Here is a 19007-nt window from a genome sequence, read left to right as displayed (position 1 = left end):
TAGAATTAAAGAATAATAAAATAGCTTAGAATAGCAAATCAAATAAATAATTGATAGTTGTGATTTAGTTAGTAACACTTAATTTGTAAACTACTAAAATGGTCAAAGTGGAAAAAGGACAATAGATAAATAGTTCATTAAGGGAATATATATATATATATAGGTCATTAAATGGAAAAAAAGAAGATAAATGGGAAAGGCATGTAAGTGGTAGGACAATTGTATTCATAACACTAAGTCTTTTATCAAGCATCACCGCGTTCGCAAGCCCTAGAACCATTCCATCTACACTAATTCAAAAATTGAATTCCACTCATATTTGCAGAGTGTCTTAATTAAGAGCATAGGAGATGAAAGGGGTTATAACCAAAGTATCCTTATAACTTAGTATTGCAACCATTGTTTGCCAACCAGGTAATTCCCCATAAAAAACTTGTAATCCAAATTTCGAATGGAGCAGACTTCATTTCATCAACTAACTTTACCATATCCTAATTTAGTGGAAACATACATCGACAAGTCACCATTCAATAGAACATAGATCTATACATAAAATCTATAGAACACCTTTCAAAAAAAAATGGTATGTTTTTACCTCGTGAATTTAGGGCATGACATTCTGGTATCAGAGCAATTTGGTTACAACACTAGTGCCTAACCCCTTACGCTTAACTAATTGGAAACTGTAACTTTTGTGTAGGATGCCTGCCATTACCCATAATGGTCGTCGGAGGGCTAGAGGCCCTAGAGGTGCACAAGTGGCATCTGGAGGGGCAGGCCCTAGAAGTGGTGGGCCTCCACCCGAACAACCCCAAGATCTTAATCAACTCTTTGCAGCCATTCAAAATCTTATCGAAGTAGTGCAGGAGAGAATGCCACCTGTGACTTCACAACCCGTACAGCAAGGATTAGGGGAACAGAGAGCAAATAATAAGGAAAGAAGCTGGAGTCCCCCACCTAGAGATGCAAAAGGACCAAGTGACCAGGAAGAGGCCTCAGTTCATCATGTTGACCCTCCACCATTCTTGGAGCCACCAACAGTATTTAGAGCACCCAGAGACATCGAGAGTGAAATTATGGATTTGATCCAACTCAAACCACCTCTTTTCATTGGAACCACAGATGGTGCACAGGCAGAGGCATGGTTACAGAGTTTAGAGAGGTGCTTCGGGTTGCAGCCATATGGAAGCAATCTAAAGGCCCGACTTGCCATCCACTTACTACGAGACAATACTTCCAATTAGTGGAAGCAGGAGGAGACTATAGGCAGGGTCAGAATAGACACACTTACCTGGGAGGCATTTGTAGCCAGGTTCAGAGACAGGTATCTTTCAGAGCATTCAGACAAAGTCAAATTGAGAAGTTCCATGACCTTCAACAGAGGGGTCTTACTGTAGCACAGTAAGAGAGCAGATTTTTAGAGCTCCTTCCTTATGTCGAGTACATGAAGGATCAGAAGCTACGGATCTACCGATTCAAGGGTTTGAACTTGTCTCTACAGAATCCAGTATGCCTAGCTTTCCCAAGCACCTTCAAGGAGGCAGTTGAGACAGCATTGGTTGCAGAAGATCTTCGTAACAAACAGGAATCCTGAGATCAATCTCATAGCCGGAATTACTCCCAGCATTCAAGACAGCATAAACCCTCATGGAAGGGTAATCAGGATCAGTCAGCAGGGTCCTCTAAGGGCCCACAAGTACAGCAAAAGTCACAACATGATAAAGGACAGAAGTCAGCACAAGGGTATCAAGGCTCTAAGCCCAAGCAGTGGCAGTCCCAAGGGTCCCGACGAGATTGGAGGCCACAAAGCTCCATATGCACAGCCAGCTAGGACTCAGGAGTCCTCTTATGGCGGATATAGCGGATCCTACAGGACAGGTGGTCAGCAGTAGCAGTCTAGGCCACAGGGAGTTCAGATTCAGACTCGTGGACCATGTTATGCTTGCGGTGGTATGGGACATATAGCCAAAGAGTGTCCTCAGGGACCGGCAACCAGTAATCAGCGGGGAGCCACTTTAGAGCCTACGATAGGCGACATAGGTAGATCCCACAAGGTATTTGCAACAATTGATAACCGCCAAGCCAAGCATCAGGCTACAGTCATTGAGGCTACAGGTATAATCAAGGGTATTAAGGTTTCTATTTTGTTTGATTCTGGAGCTACCGATTCTTTTGTATCTCCTTTTATAGTGGAGCGTTGCGAGCTAGTGGCAGCTAGGCAGAATGATGATTGGGAAGTTGAATTGAAATCTGGGGCTAAGGTGACAGTTAATCCCTATATACATAATTGTCCGATTCAAATTGGAAACTTGAGCATGACCACAGACCTTCGAGTTACCCCCTTAGGATCATATGATGTAGTCCTTGGTATGGATTGGCTATGTGCACATAATGCTAAGATGGACTACAGACAAAAAACAGTTGTGTCTTGATGATTGTGGTACTCCTATGGTGATCCTAGGGGTGCATAGGCCAGTATCTCTTCGTATGATCTCTGCCATGCAGCTTAAGTGGTGTCTACAAAAGGGATGTCAGTTATTTGCAGTGTCTATCAGTAACAGGGAGGAAGAAGACGAGAGGGAACCTTCTTTAGATGACTACCCGATACTGCAAGAATTTAAGGATGTGTTTTCCTCAAAGCTTCCTGGTATGCCACCACCTAGGGCAATTGATTTCCATATAGATTTGGTGCCAAGAGCCAAACCCATTTCTAGATCTACATATAGGATGGCTACACATGAACTAAATGAACTTAAGATTCAATTGGAGGAACTTTTGGAGAAGGGACATATTCGTCCTAGTGTATCACCTTGGGGTGCGTCGGTGATCTTTGTGAAGAAGAAAGATGGATCACTCAGATTGTGTATTGACTACCGACAATTGAACAAGGTAACGATCAAGAGTCGATACCCGCTCCCTAGAATTGATGACCTATCTAATCAGTTGCAAGGGGGCCGAGTATTCTCCAAGATAGATTTGAAGTCAAGATATCATCAATTGTGAATTGTGGAAAGTGACATTCATAAGACTGCCTTCTGAACATGGTATGGTCATTACGAGTTCACAGTGGTACCATTTGGTCTTACAAATGCCACAGTTGTATTCATGAGTCTTATGAATGAGGTGTTTCGTACATTTCTAGATAAGTTTGTGGTAGTGTCCCTTGATGATATATTGATATATTCACGAGATGAGAAGGAACACGAAGAACACTTAAGGCAAGTATTACAATGCTTAAGGGAAAACTAGCTATATGGCAGTTTGTCCAAGTGTGCTTTCTTCAGGAAGGAGGTGCACTATTTAGGTCATGTGATATCGGGAGATGGAATCATAGTGGATCCATCTAAGATCTAGGCTATCATGGATTAGCCAGCACCGACTAATGTTTCAAAAGTTAGACGCTTCATGGGGTTAGCAAGGTATTATAGGTAGTTTGTGGCAGGATTTTCCAGAGTAGCTCATCCCATCACCTCCCTTCAAAGGAAAGGGAAGAAGTTTGAATGGACCGACAATTGTGAGAGGGCCTTCCAAGAATTCAAGAAGGCACTCATTAGTGTACCAATCCTAGCGGTACCTAACCCTTCAGCAGATTTTGTAGTATGCACAGATGCTTCGCTGGATGGTATTGGAGCCGTTCTCATGCAAAATGGTCGTGTCATAGCATATGTGTCTAGGAAACTTAAGACTCACGAGCTCAATTATCCCATCCATGACTTAGAGCTTGCAGCAGTAGTTCATGCCTTGGCAAGATGGTGCCATTTTCTTCTAGGACATCACTTTGAGCTTCATTTGGATCATCAAAGCTTGCAATATATTTTCACACAGCCAAATTTAAATGCCCAACTTATGTGAGTATGATTTCGATGTACATTACATTAAAGGAAAGGAGAATGTAGTCACAAATGCCTTGAGTAGGAGATGTCACGAGATATCTTCTATGATTACTAAGGCAAATTTGAGAGAGTGCATATTGCATCACCTGCCAAAAGATGCTTTTTATGCAGAAGTTTGCCAGTTAGCCCATTCTCAGAGACCCCTAGAGGGAAGATATTCTAATTTTTCATTGGGTCCGAATGGATTACTACGCCATAAAGGGCGCATTTATGTACCACCCTTAGGTGACATACATAAATTCATCATTTCGAAGGCACACAAAGCACCCTATGCAGCACATCCAGGTGTCAAGAAGCTTCATGCAGATTTAAGGCAATTATATCATTGGCCGGGAATAAGAGTGCAGATTGCCAACATCATAGCCAAATGCCTAGAGTGTCAAAGAGTTAAGGCAGAACACCGACACCTAGGTGGGCTCTTGCAGCCACACGAGATACCTAAGTGGAAGTGGGACACTATCTCCATGGATTTCATTGTTGGTCTTCCGATGTCTTCTCGTCAGCATGACACCATCATGGTGACGGTTGACACTTTGACCAAAGTTGCTCACTTTTCACCCATTCGCACCACCTTCATTGCACCTGCAGGGGCACAGGTATTCTTGTGAGACATTGTTAGACTCCATGGCATTCCTCATAAGACAATATCAAATAGAGACTCCTTAGTCACCTCCTCATTTTGGAGGGAATTGCAGACATCACTAGGTACCAAGCTCAATTTTAGCACAGCCTATCATCCTCAAACAGACAGGCAAGCAGAGAGTTAACCAAATCCTAGAGGATATGTTGCGGATGTATGTGATGGACCACCAATCCAAGTGGGAAGAGTACCTCCATCTTGCAGAATTTGCCTATAACAATGGGCATCACACTTCCATAGGCATGCCACCCTCTCAAGCCTTGTATGGTAGGCCTTGCAGGACACCCCTAAGTTGGGATAGGATTGAAGATAGGATTTCTATAGGGCCACAGTTAGTCAAGGACATGGAGCAACAAGTGGTATTAATCAGACAGCGCCTTAGAGAAGCCCAAGATAGACAGAAGAAATATGCAAATGCGAAGAGGATGGATAGAGAGTACATGGTTGGTGAAAGAGTATTTATGAGGGTGCGACCACATAAGGGCCCAATCCATTTTGGAAAAGGCTCTAAGTTAGTGCCTCGATTTGTGGGCCCCTTTGAGATTTTGGGAGCGAATAGGACCAATTGCTTATCGATTAGCCCTACCACCTAGCATGTCACGCATTCATGATGTATTTCATGTATCTGTATAGAGAAAGTATATTTATAACAAGTCTCACATCATAGATTGGGATACTTTGTAGGTGGAGTCAGATGGACAGATAGCATTGGAGCCCATTCGCATTTTGGCTCGACAGACCCTCACACTTCGAGGCAGAGAACTGGACCAGGTTAGGATCCAATGGGATTGTTATGACGAGGTCACGGCTTCATGGGAGGATGCAGCTCAGATGAAGGCCCAATACCCATATCTTTTTTATGAACTCCCGGAGGAAGTTCATGCCTAGGGGGGGAGGATGTGAGGCCTCACCATGACCCGTCATAGCATAGACTTTTTATTTCATTTTGATATTCGACAGTTTGATATTTTGACAGCTATTCGATACTTAGATGGACAGTGGATTGTTTTATCTATTGATTTTGATACTGCAGTAATATTTTTCATTATGTTATGCAGTAGGAACCTGTTATTGTGTATGAGATGATCCAACACATATGGATGCAATCTTATGACATGGTATTATTAGATTTTGATGCAATGCGAAATGTTAATTTGATTATGATAATTTATGATTGTAGATAAATGTTGATTTGATTATGATGCTTTATGAGATGAATGATTATGATATGCAGATAAATGTAATTTGATAATGATTACTTATGCAGATTTTGATATTTTAACATTTCGAATGGAATAATTGAAATGACTAGGAAAGGAAAATTTATTTGAATTATGTTAATGTGGATTTTGTAAAATTTGAATTATGCATTTATGATATACATGTTATATGATCTCCTTGGACTATTGATGCTCGAGTTGATGTGCAGGAAAGTGGAACCATGGAATTTCTTGGGGGAAACAAGTTCCGAACCTATGTGAACACAGTTTAACCAAGGCAAATCTTTGGAAGATTCAAAAGCCTCGTTGTGAAAGTATTTTGTTCGTAATGTAAGTTTGCTTGTATGAGGAAATGTTTAATCATAATTTAGATGCATTAAAGACATGTCATGGTGAAGTGAATGAATTTTAATGTGTGTCACTTAACACTTGTAATTGTCTATCTATTGATGACATGTCACCTAGAGTATTGGTCACTTAATCTAAGTCATTTCCTTTTCTTCCAATTAATGTTTAAGTACACCCACTTGGGAGAGAGTGTTAGGATGGGTCACCATCATATTGATTTTCGAATTCAAACTTGTCAGGGTTTTTAGAGGGCCTAAACGGGATCTTAAAGTGTCTTTTTATTGAAAGTAAGCCACCCTAATGGTAGTATAACATGTTAGGGGCCTAAATTCAACCATTTTAGTGATTAGACAACTTAGGGGACTCCTTAAACAATACACTCTTGAACCAATTCGAAATTTGGGTTTTCCCCATGACAGTACCCTCACAACTCCACTTGGTCAACTTTCTTATTTTGGAGGGGCAACCATGTAAGAAAGAGGGGGCTTGATGTTCCTACTAAAAAAAGGTGGATAGAGAGTCTTTTTAGAGGAGTGGTGACAAATTAGTGGTTGTTCACCCAAAGTTTAGAGACAGTTAGGTTTTGGAGGGAGATTAAGGGAGCTCTACTACAACTATCATTACCCTAGCTTGGACCAAGGTTGGTGTTTTCAAACTATGCTTCATTTTCTTTCTTTCTTTCCTTGAGTATGGCAAAGTAAATCTGCAAGTATGGAGGATTGTAAATGGAGCATGCATTGCATTGTGAATCTTGCTTTGTGGATTTGGCATTGTGTTGTGGAAATGTGAATGTGCTATGTGTTCTTGAAGATTTTCTTTGAGTTTTGTTTTCTCCTTGATTTTCTTGTTTGAATGTGAGTGTTGAATGTGTTCATGGGTGTGAAGGCTTCACTCACCCTTGGGAGGGAACAGAAGCCTTGGGTGAAGGGCTTAGTTGGGCTCAACATTGTAGTTGAGAAGAGTTACCTCATGATGAGGGATTTGTTTTATTTCATGGAATATGGGCATTATTGAAACCATATACCTTTGTTATTTTGGAAAATATAAGAGATTTTGTGTGAATAAGGAAGAGATGTTTATGATGGCCTTGAGAGGCAAAATGCAATGGCAATATGATGTTTATGTTTGGTTATGGCATCTCCTCTTTGATGAGTCCACCTTCACCCAATGTGAGATGATTCCAATGGTGAATCATTGTGCAAGCCATGGGAGGGAGTTGATTTGTATTTTGTGTTGTATTCATACATTATTAAGTGATGTATGTGTGTAACCCATTTGGGTCTTGTTTCCCTTGCTCGGTGGGTGGCTTCATAGAAGCCTAGGTTGGGAGGTGAGCCTCCATGGTTCCTTGTGTGTGTGTGTGTGTGTGTGTTATGTGCAGGTTTTGAGAAGATGCATCCTTTGAAGGTATTAGGGTTCCACCTATGTTACGTGGAAAAGACCCAAGTGTGTAAAGATAGATCAATGTTTATGACAAAGGATTGTGAATTTGAAAGCCTCTATTGTTATTTCATTGTGATGTAAAGAGATTGTATCATTGTTTATCATTTGAAATTGTGGAAGAAAGGATTAGGAAGTTGCGTATATATGTATATAAGTTTTACTTGAAAGGAAATGGTCATTTGAAAATTTATGTGTTGTGAAAAGATTAGTACGAGTTATGAGGGAGATTTGTATCATGGTTTACCATCTGAAATTGCGGAAGGAACAAGTGAAAAAAAAAAAATTGTATACATATATTTTACTTGTAAGGAAATCTTCCATGTTAAATTTGATGTGTTATGAAAGAAAATTTGTATGAGATCCTTCTCCTTGAGTTATTAGTAGATGATTGATAGATATATATTTCATTAATGATATGTGGAAGAATATTATGAGTAGAGTCGGTCAAATTCAAAATATATATGTTGCATTGAGAAGTTATATGCTGTGCATTTCATAACTTGGAAGAAAACCATCATGTTTGATAGTTCATTGTATATGTATAATCATTTATTCATGTGGTTTTCAAAGTTCAATCAAAAAATTTGCTAAGAAGACAATACCATCCTATCAACAAATATATTCACTTAAAATTCCATCATGGAATAGACAAATACAAAAAAAAAATTAGCTTAAGAAAAGTAAACACTTAGACCAAATATATGATAGACTTGTTGTAGGTCCACATTTTCCTCTCTGGAAAATGTATGTGGAAGAAAAATTATTCTTTCCCCATAATACAAAGCAATAAACTAATATTCAGAATATTCTCTAGCATCTAGTACACCAAATAATATTAAAGGAATATATATATAAATATTTAATCATAATAAACACCTATCCTATAAGTTGCAAAATGGAACTCATATGAATCATGTGACTTCTCATGTCACCATCATACCTATTTTCAATAAAAAAAGAAATATGTAAATAAAACTAAGCTAAAACAAGCATATCCTAAGTCCTTGATGGAATGGCAAGAGAAGAGAAATATATAAAAAGAAAATAAAAGTACATAACACTTGTGCCAAAATAAATGGATAACATTATACAAATAAACTGAAACAAAAAGAAAAAAAATATGTGCCAACCAATAAACTTAGGCGTCCATGACATATTCTCCACTTTGAGTTGTTAAAACCAAGAAATTTGACCCCTTTATGTTCTGACATAGTAAACATGCTTCCCTAGGCGCCTAGCATGGTTCGTTAGTGTGCAGATTTAACCCCTTGACTTTATCTCATTTCCAACACCACTTAGGAAGATGGGAAAAGTCTAGGCGTTGGTTTTGGGCATAGTAAAAAGTGTAAATGATGTGACACTTGTTTTGGATGCCAAATTTGGGAGAGGGCCAAGGTTTCTTGTAAAGTTGGTTGTAAAGTTAGTTGTTAAATGGGGAGTAGTAAATGTCATAGGGTGGTCTCCTAGAGTTAGTCTTAGGGAACCAAGAAAGGACACTTGTCTTGTCATAAGGAATGGGTCTCTAGATTAAGTGGGGAGATTTTGTTTAAATTAATATTTGAATCAGATTTATGCATGTGATGTGTTAATGGTAGTTACCAAGTGGATTAAGGAAATTAGGTTGGTAATTAGAAAGTTAGGTTTATTAAGTCTACTTAGGAATATTTAGTGTCCCCTCATCCATACATGAATTAATAATTATATTAACATTTAGCAAGTATGTGGAATAGTATTAGTAAGTGGGAGGTTAGTAGTGTTAGATGACGAATGGGTAGTCGAAAAGTTCTTTGAATAATGATAATACAAATTTTAATAATAACAATATTAATAATATAATAATGATGATTAGATTTTAAACTAAGTTATGGATAATGAATGATGAAATTTATTATTCTTAATTGTTGGGGTATTTAAATGTAAATCATTATTAAAAAGAGGTTAGTGGAATTGTTTGGGGTGTAATTAAGTAAAATGAAAGGGATAATAATAATTAAATAAATAAATAAACAATTTAGAATAAAAGAATAATAAAATAGCTTAGAATAGCAAATCAAATAAATAATTGATAGTTGTGATTTAGTTAGGAACACTTAATTTGTAAACTACTAAAATGGTCAAAGTGGAAAAAGGAAAATAGATAAATAGTTCATTAAGGGTATATATATAGGTCATTAAACGGAAAAAAAAAAAGATAAATGGGAAAGGCATGTAAGTGGTAGGACAATTGTATTCATAACACTAAGTCTTTTATCAAGTATGACCGCGTTAGCAAGCCCTAGAGCCATTCCATCTACACTAATTCAAAAATTGAATTCCACTCATATTTGTGGAGTGTCTTAATTAAGAGCATAGGAGATGAAAGGGGTTATAACCGAAGTATCCTTATAACTTAGTATTGCAACCATTGTTTGCGAACCAGGTAATTCCCCATAGAAAACTTGTAATCCAGATTTCGAATGGAGCGGATTTCATTTCATCAACTAACTTTACCATATCCTAATTTAGTGGAAACATACATCAACAAGTCACCATTCAATAGAACATAGATCTATACATAAAATCTATAGAACACTTTTCAAAAAAAAAAAAAACTGTGTTTTTACCTCGTGAATTTAGGGCATGACAATATTAGACTACGTTGTTCTTGAATACAATAAGCTTTTAGTCAATCAACTTTGGGGAGTTTAGAATGAGCACTTATTCTTTGTCTAAAGTTTTCCCATGAAATAGGGAGTCCAATTAAAGTTATCATAGTTAACTCTTTAATATCATAGATGTGACCAATCGTTAAAAGTTGGTTTCTTAATTTTGTTATCCTCATAAAGTATGACGTGATGGTCTCTCCTTTCTTCATTTTAATATTAGAGAGTTGATTTTTAAGAGTAAGAATACTGCTAGCGTTGTTGATCTCAAACATGTTTTCCAAGGCTTTGAACCATAGTTGGCAAACTCTCACTCCACAACAACTTACCAAGCCCCAAAAAATAAACTTAAGAACCTAAAAAATAGCTTAAATTTAATTAGAAATACATTTTCCTTTTACAAAATTCAATGAGAAGATGCATTTAATGAGTTAATTAAAGAGAATATAAAAGAAACAAGTAGAGTTTAGATATATATAAATGCATACTGGGTACAAAATCGCATTCTCATGCGGAATGTTGATGGCGGGAAGCAAAATAGTAAATAGTTTCTGTCAAACTAGAAGTAAATACATCATTACAATCACATCTTCCTCTTCCCAGCTCTACTAGCATAAAAGTGAGAGGGTCTAGTCCTAGAAGAGGAACCCTGCTCTAGTCATGACTGTGAAGTCTGTGGTTGTGCCTCCTCGCTCGGTATCCGTACTAACTCACTCTTCATCCTGGATGTATCTCCTCCTGCCTATGGCACTGGTAATGACTCCTCATCATCCGCCTCCTCAATGTCAGCCAATGTGAAATCCAATCCAACCCCCCCCTCCTCCATGCTCTGACTCTCCATTTCAGCGATGTCATCCTCTAAAAACAATGGACCCAATTCTTGTGTCGTCCAATCAAAATAAGGATCTATATCATCCAAATCAAGTTGACCAGTTGAAATCCACTCAAATCCGCTTTCAATAGCTTGCAATCAGCTAACAAGGGCTTGGAAGCCTTTTTTCTCCTCTACTCAAACCTCAAATCCTTGCAAAACAAACTGGTAAAATAAAAAAAGCCGTTTTTGCCCTTTAAATGCTAAAAAGCAAATGCAAAAGACTCGGTAACTTTTTGACAGAAACTTGACAAGTTTTACTTGGACCGAGTAGCGAGTTTTTTTGGGAAAACTCACCAAGTAGAAAAAGTCGATGAGTTCTGAAAACTCACCGACCACTCGGTGAGTCTTGCAATTATGCTTTGAACATATCATGTGCAAAATCTTTGTAATAATAGGTAGTAGATGATCTTTTACTCCGTCTACTAATAATTCCATTGCTCTGGTATTGTCCTTTTCCCATTGACTCTTCTTGACATTCTCATTAGATTTTCTACGATTGTTGTTAACTCGTGTTATCTTAGTATTAGCATCATTCACAGTTTCCAAGCTTCAAAATTTGAAGTACCTTCAAGTCTATCTTCGAGTCTGATTCCATTCACCATTTTGTAGGTACAAGATTTCTAGCCCTATTGGATACACCTCGGATTAATCCCAAGGATCCTACGTCACAACTATGCGTGCCCAACACATGACATAGCCCCATCAGATACTCCTCAGCTTAGCACCTTGCCTCGCCTACTCCACACCTTTGTGCACCCAGCTTTGCCTCACATGCCCATAACCTTAGAGTTTCATCTTGTGAACCAACAGCCTTTTATAATCTCCACGAAGAGGTCTACATGACACAACCTCCTAGTTTCAAGGTTGACGATAAAGAACATCAAGTTCTCAGATTAGTGAAAGCTCTCTATGGCTTGAAGTAGGCCCCTAGGGCATGGTACATGAAAATTGATAAGACCTATATGATCAAGGCTTCCAGAGGATTTCTTCATACTCAAATTTGTACATCAAGACTACTGACAGTGACATCATCCTTTTGGTTATTTATGTAGATGATTTGATCATCACTGACAATTCGGTATTTTTGATTCAAGAAATCAAACAAAATTTACGCTAGTCTTTTGATATGAATGACTTTGGGCTCATGCACTATCACCTAGGTGTTGAGGTTTGGCAACAATCTTCTAGTATTTTCATCTCTCAGTCCAAATATGTCAGGGCTCTATTAGACAAATTTCGTATGCAAGATTGCAAGCCTGCATCTACACCCATGGAGAAAGGTCTCAAGTTATCAGCCAAGTCTGATTCTCCTCCCTTTGATGATACTACATACAGGAAACTAGTAGGCAACCTCATTTATCTCTCTGCTACTAGGCCTAATATCAACTTTGCAGTCACCTACATCTCACATTTTATGACAGCTCTTAAGACTGATCATTGGATAGCAGCAAAGTGTGTACTTCATTATGTGAAGGGCACTAAAAATTTTTGACTTCTTTACTCTCGAAGTTCTAATCCTAGACTCAATGGGTTCACAAATTCAGATTGGGCAGGCTCTGTTGATGATATAAAGTCAACTTCCGGATATGTGTTCAATTTGGGATCCAATGTCATCACATGGACCAATAAAAAGCAACAGGAAGTTTCTCTCTCCTCTACAGAGGCCGAATACAAAGGCACAATCAAGGTAGGTTGTGAAGTTGTTTGGCTTTGTTGAATGCTTAGGGATATGCAGATGTCACCAGCAAGACCGACCGCTTTGTTTGTTGATAATGAAGGCGTTATCAAATTAGCATGAAATCCAATCTTCCATGAACGAACCAAGCATGTGGATGTTCACAGTCACTACATACGACAGCTAGTTGAAGACGAGACAGTAGACTTGCAATATGTTCCTACAACAAATCAGATTGCAGACATTCTCACCAAGCCTCTTGGTCCTGATAAGTTTGTTAAATTCAAAGGATAGCTTGGTGTTGTGGATAGGTTAACCATTAAGGGAGGCTATTACGATAACAAATAGCTTCTATTATTTGAGTTAATGGTTATCTATTTGTAATCTATTGTAACTATTAGAATGTTTCTAATATTAGTTAATCTATAGTTATCTGTTAGCTTTCTTTTAGCTAGAATAGAATGTTTATATTCTTTAGGATCGTTTCCTAAGGAAACATCGTTTAATTCTTTTGTATATATTGAACCCTCGGTCTCTATTAATATGAAGCAATTATTTTACCAATTACTTCATAATACTCTGCCCTGTGCGGATAGTTTATCTCCATACACTGCCAATTGACATTGTACGGTCCACAAGTTACTGCTTCGTGACCTCTTAATGGAATTGGGAACATTATTATGAGCCTATGTTTAACAGGATTTCATCTTTGCCAGTGTTGCATGCAGATTTCAGGCTCTGTCTACCACATCTCGTCCCAACAGATCCTTTTGGTGTTATGCTGCAAAAGTGAAAGCTGCAAAAAGTACAAAAGATTTGGAGCCAAAAGATACAATATTGCTAAAGTGATAAAGTCTATGAATCTGTAGGTTCTAGGGGAAGACAAAAGGATCCCTGCTGATGTGAAGTGAGAATTTTGCCTGCTTAAATCACATTATGTAGATAAGGAAAATTTCCCGATTAGGTTGTATGTTTACTATAATCAAGGAAACCATGAAGTTTCTAGCAACTTCACTACTACTATTTTCTATAACAGCTCTATTCATGGAACACATCATTGCAGTGAGTTGTGCAGATGTGTGCACTCCCCTTCAATGGCCACAAATTTCCAGGAACAGCTGGCTGCAGGTGGAGCTCTAAGAATGGAAATCTGGATAGAAGAGGTTGTGTCTTTGCATGAAGCTGGCAATGCCCAAAGATAGCATCGGGGAGTGTTGAGTACATAGAAGTGAGTTGGTGATTTGTTATATGTGAAGGTCTTTATAGAGTTCTGTCTTCTGAGAATGTTTAGGGCTCATATGTTGTATGGCAGGTGGCAAGGTTTTGGATGCTTTGGATCTTGTGGCATGTCTGCTTCATGGCTGCTACGTGCTAGTTGCTCAATATTGTTATTAGTGTTTATATTAACTCTGTCTTCCAACCATTAAAGATGCAATCTGTATGCTATGTATGTAGCCATATATTATCAAGGTTTGGGACCCCAGTATAGCTCCAAAGTCCAACTATTAAATGTTGGAAAAAAAAACAAATTGTGCTTATGCGTATGCATTTTAATATTTTATGAGATTGGCCTAGAATAAATTTGAGGAGTCTTTCTGTCTACATATATATTTATGATAAAACCTAGTCACTAGCAAACTCAAATTTCACTTCCATACCCACATTCTTGATGATTATATTTAAATATGACAGTAGAGCTACACTTATCCTACAAACAGGAATGTCTTAGAGATGTAGGGACACCTCAGGTATGTCCCTGGCTGTTTAATAGTATCAATGTTTGAGTTTTGATAGTTTGTTTGACTTTGACTTTGATGGGAACTCTCAATTTGAATTATCAGACACAAATGGTATATGTTAAGGTACTATAATGTATATAAGCATGCTTTATCCATGTTCTTATGTAAATATTTAAAATTTGCCTATATATTTACCATTCAAAATATTTTATAAAGACATCCCCTTTGCCATCCTCAAAAATGACTCGAAAATTGGGGATAAGGAAATGTGTAACCCCGTCCCCTTGTTCCAAAGACTTGGGGTAACATGGTATAATATAGCTTTTGCTCTGTACATAGAATCCCAAAAACAATGTATACTTGGTTGAAAACCCATTTCAAAAATTCCAAAACAAAATCCCATTTGGGAAGCTTCTAAAAAAGTCAGAGTAGATCAAGAAACTTCCAGGCACATACCAAAGCATTTTCCACTTGTGAAACACAGCTTTCTGAAGGCTTCGACGAGATTCAAATTTTTTGGAGAGGATTCCGAAAGTTTCTAATAATGCTTCCAAGAATCTTGGGGAAGCCCCTATCATTATGAATCATGATAGTGTTTCTTGTTACCTGTTTTCTGATGATGTTTACCAAGTTTACCACAAATTTTCAGTTGTTTCATGACTTAACCATTACTAGTTCTAAAACTTGCATTTCAAATTTTTAAAAGTCTCTTTTGTACTTCTAGTGCTAGTTGCTCCATTACTATGACAATGTTATCATGTCATGTAATGTCCCCTTTTCAGGACATTTGGAAATTAAGTCAAGTTCAGGTGGTATTAAATTGACTCATGAGAACTTGGTAAAATTTAATTAAGGAAGGGGCAATTTATATTATAAAGTTGGTTTAAATGTGACAAAGGCAGGAATAAGACGAAAGGAAGGGAAGGGAGTTGAAGGGATACATCTTGGAACATTAAAAGAAGGAGAGTCGCATTCATTTGGAGATGCTTGGATATTTGCTTGGTTTTTTATCTGGTTATAGATCTCTCTTGGAGAGTCAATTGGAAGCTTCAGCTTCAGCCCGCTTGGAGGACGAAAAACCCAGAAGCCGGAAGACGGTGGATGAAAACCCATCGTGGTGGAGGCGTTATTTCAGGTGTCTCACTTGTTCTTACATTGTATTTCTGATCTAGTATTTCCAATCTGACTGTAATACTGTTTTTAAGATTGGATTTGTGGTGATGATAATAGTTATTGTATTGCTGATATATAATGCAATAACAAACCTGAGATTATTGAAATTTGTTAAATTGAATGAATTGCTGGTTATTTATTGAATGTTCGATAAAATTAGTTGCATGCATTTGCTGTTCAATATTTTCTGAGATTTCTTTGAGAGTTTGGAGACGATACCCAGCGGGGGTATTACATGCCATATAGTACCATTACAATGTGTTAGTAGTGCTGGAATTGATTAACACAAATTACTTTTAGATTTTAGACATGCATATCCTTCTCCCATGATTTATACAAATTGCTAATTTACATTTCCTGTTGTTATAGCTATTTCCACGGTTGTGTGACCATTTCAGGCATTAGAAATTTGCTTATATGTAATATATTGTAAGTGACATATATTTATAGATGCCAATCTATTATAGAAAGGATGAAGTGTTAAATATACCCTAAACTGATGAATATGTGAAGAAAAGAACCTTTAGATGGTCAGGCACAACATATAAATCATCCTCTGGGGCTTTGACCTCCTCCTCAGCATTTTCGCCAGAAATTTGCTTACCCCTTTTCTTTGCAAGCTCCTGCTCCACATACTTAAGCCTGTGAAAATCACCAGCTTAAATTATTTGCAAATAATTTAGCAATAAATCCAAACTAGGGTTAATAGTGAATACAATACGTACATATTAGGGTCCTCCACTGTGACAGCAGTTTCCTGAGCAAAGGTATCTTGAAGAACAAGCTCCTCCTTTTCGCCTTCACCCTCACCTTTAGTGCTATTATTAGCATTATCGCCCATCTTTGAAATCACAGCTTCAATGAATTCACCAGCGACAATGCCAGATTTTCTTTCCCTCTGCTTTTGCAGCAGCTTCATCTCCTCCAAGGCCAACCTACAGAAGATTCAAAATCATAACACATACATTAAAAATTGTCAAATGGAATCAGCTTAAAAAATTTTGAATATTGTGTAAAATAGCAAATCCAACTCGGTGGATGCACGAATACTCCCATCACTAAGCACATTACAAGCTGTGGGTGAATTCAACTCCAGAGGTGGCACTCCAACATATGTCAAAAATATGCCAAAAATTATTCAGGCTCTCTTTGCGAGCTCCAACATCATGAAGAGTTGAAAACTCTGTAAAATATCAAACCCGCCTTGCTGACTGTGAGCATACTCCCTGGAGGTAAATTTGACTGAAATAACCCTCCATCTTTCGGGCAAATTGAATGAGCTCCAAATGTTATAAGCATTCAGGATTCCACAAAGGCTCTCCAACACCAGAGTGTTGCAAATTGTGTAAATTATCAGATCTAATTTGCTGGATGGGGGCATACTTCCATCAACAAGCCCCAGTGCAATCTGTGGGTGAATTTGACTGAAGTAGTAGCCTCACTCGTTTGTCAAATGGAATGAACTTGAAATGATAAAAACAAACGGATTTTCATTGCAAGATCCAACACTTTATTAAGTGTTGGAATACAAGTAAAATGTCAAAGCGAGTTAAAAAGGTCCGCTGCAATATGTGGATGAATTTAACCGAAGAGGTACCACTCCCTCTTTTCTCAAATGGAATGAGTTTGAAGTTACAGAAACATCTAGGGGCAACAACATGTAAAATATCTCAACTGGCTGGATGCAGCCTATTCCCATCGACAAGGCCTGAAGCAATATTGGGTGAATTTGACTGAGGGGTTACCCCTGAATTGTGGCAACTAATCCCAAGTTTTATTTTTCGTCTGTTCTTTCCAGGAAATTAACTTCTATTTGTATTCCTCCTATATGGAATTTCGTTTTTTGTTTCTGTCGATTGTGGTTCTCTATAACAAACAAGGGTTTAAAATTGGGTTCTTCCGGTGCCCTAATTCCTTGATGATCTTGTCTTCCTAGTAAATGGCTTTCGAACTGTAACTACAGTTTTCTCGTGAATAACGAAATGCTCTTTTTAAGAGAAAAATAAACATTGAAAAATGAAAGTGAAAAAAAGGTTTTTATTTAGAATCTGCACCTCCTGTGATCTTCATCTTCTTCATTGTCATCGTCGTCTTCTGAAATCGCCCGCTTCTTGCGCAGGTGCTTGCGCTCCACCATTTCTGTTTCTGCGTTGGAGTAGACAAGACAGGAGATTCGTGGCGGCTTCAACGTTTAATTATACGGCAATGGCTAAATCGTAAACTAAATTGTAATGCCCCCATATGCCTATGCATGCATGTATGGGTGGACTTGACCAGCACACGTGAAGCACTAACCCCATGGGTGACTGATGTGGGTCCCATTACTCCGTCTGGGTCACTGTTACAGTAAACACTGCCGTTATGGTTTCTTGTGACCAACAGTTGTGGCGTGTGACACGTGAAAAAGCCAAGGTCATCAAATTCAAATGTTGCTCTCGCGTTTGTCCATATTCAAATTTTTTTTCCGACATGGTGAATGTGAATGCATCCTCATTAAAGAGTCTGAAACCGATTCCACAAACCCCAGACAGCACAAGGGAGGGAGAACAAAGTCTGAGGCCGACTGAAATCTCTAAAACAATTAAGCAGTTTGATAATATCAGAGATATTAACGGTAAAGGGAAGTCAGATAATTCTCAGGTGATAGACACAGTGGAGGATGGGCTACCGAATAATTACAGCCCCACAAGGACACCTATGACGTGGTATCAAGACATTTTTGTGAATGATTTAGTAGCTATGAAGGAAAGGGTGTGGGCACTTGAGGAGAGGAACCAAATAGAAAGTATCACAATGAAAAGAGTTACTGAAGATAACTGGAAGCTGGCAGCGGAGGTCAAGTCACGTAGAGAACAAATTCAAAAATTGCAATTTAATATGGAAAAAGGAGAGTATGAATTAATATTGTTAAAGAAAGAAGTAGGGGAAAAGAGGACAGCAGCAAGTACTATGGGAGAAGGAGAGGCTACAGAAGCAGACAAAAACTCGCAAATGAAAAATATACAAGATGCCATGGCCAATATGGAAATAAAAGAGAATCAACTCAGAGAACAGATTGAAGAAGTTAGATCTTGGGCCAACATAGTAAAGGGGCCAGCAAACACTCCTATTGACAACATAGAAAAACAAGTTCGGAGACAGATTAGAGAGGAAAAAGAAAGAAATGAGAAAGCAACAAATATCGTTGTCAAAGGGCTACGAGACTATGGAGAACAGGAGAAAACAACGGATTTAGTTAAAGACTTCTTTAAAGACCAATTAGACTGGCATGGAACAACCATACAAGCTCAAAGAATCAGAAAATGGATTAGAGGAGGCAAAGATAGACATGTTAGAGTGACAATGAAGAATATAGGAGAT

General features: G+C 38.1%; 1 protein-coding gene across 12 annotated transcripts in view; it reads right to left on the bottom strand.

Annotated features, from left to right (window-relative positions):
- LOC149547826 (integrator complex subunit-like protein) overlaps positions 1-17813 on the bottom strand; it is a 52722-nt gene extending 34909 nt beyond the window's left edge. For all 12 annotated transcript variants that reach the window (XM_089791865.1, XM_089791872.1, XM_089791874.1 and 9 more), the window contains exons 1-3: positions 17702-17813; positions 16373-16582; positions 16169-16289 (exon numbers count right to left, since the gene is read on the bottom strand). In XM_089791865.1, the coding sequence (XP_089647991.1) occupies positions 16169-16289; positions 16373-16582; positions 17702-17784 (414 nt within the window). In that variant the 5' untranslated portion in view covers positions 17785-17813. The remainder of the gene's footprint in view (positions 1-16168; positions 16290-16372; positions 16583-17701) is intronic.
- Positions 17814-19007: the final 1194 nt, after the last annotated feature.

The sequence above is a fragment of the Cupressus sempervirens genome, chromosome 7 (genome assembly GCF_028749045.1).
Source record: "Cupressus sempervirens isolate cs-2001-9-10 chromosome 7, ASM2874904v1, whole genome shotgun sequence".
In the NCBI taxonomy this organism is placed as follows: Eukaryota; Viridiplantae; Streptophyta; class Pinopsida; order Cupressales; family Cupressaceae; genus Cupressus; species Cupressus sempervirens.
This window is presented reverse-complemented; position numbering and strand designations above follow the sequence as displayed.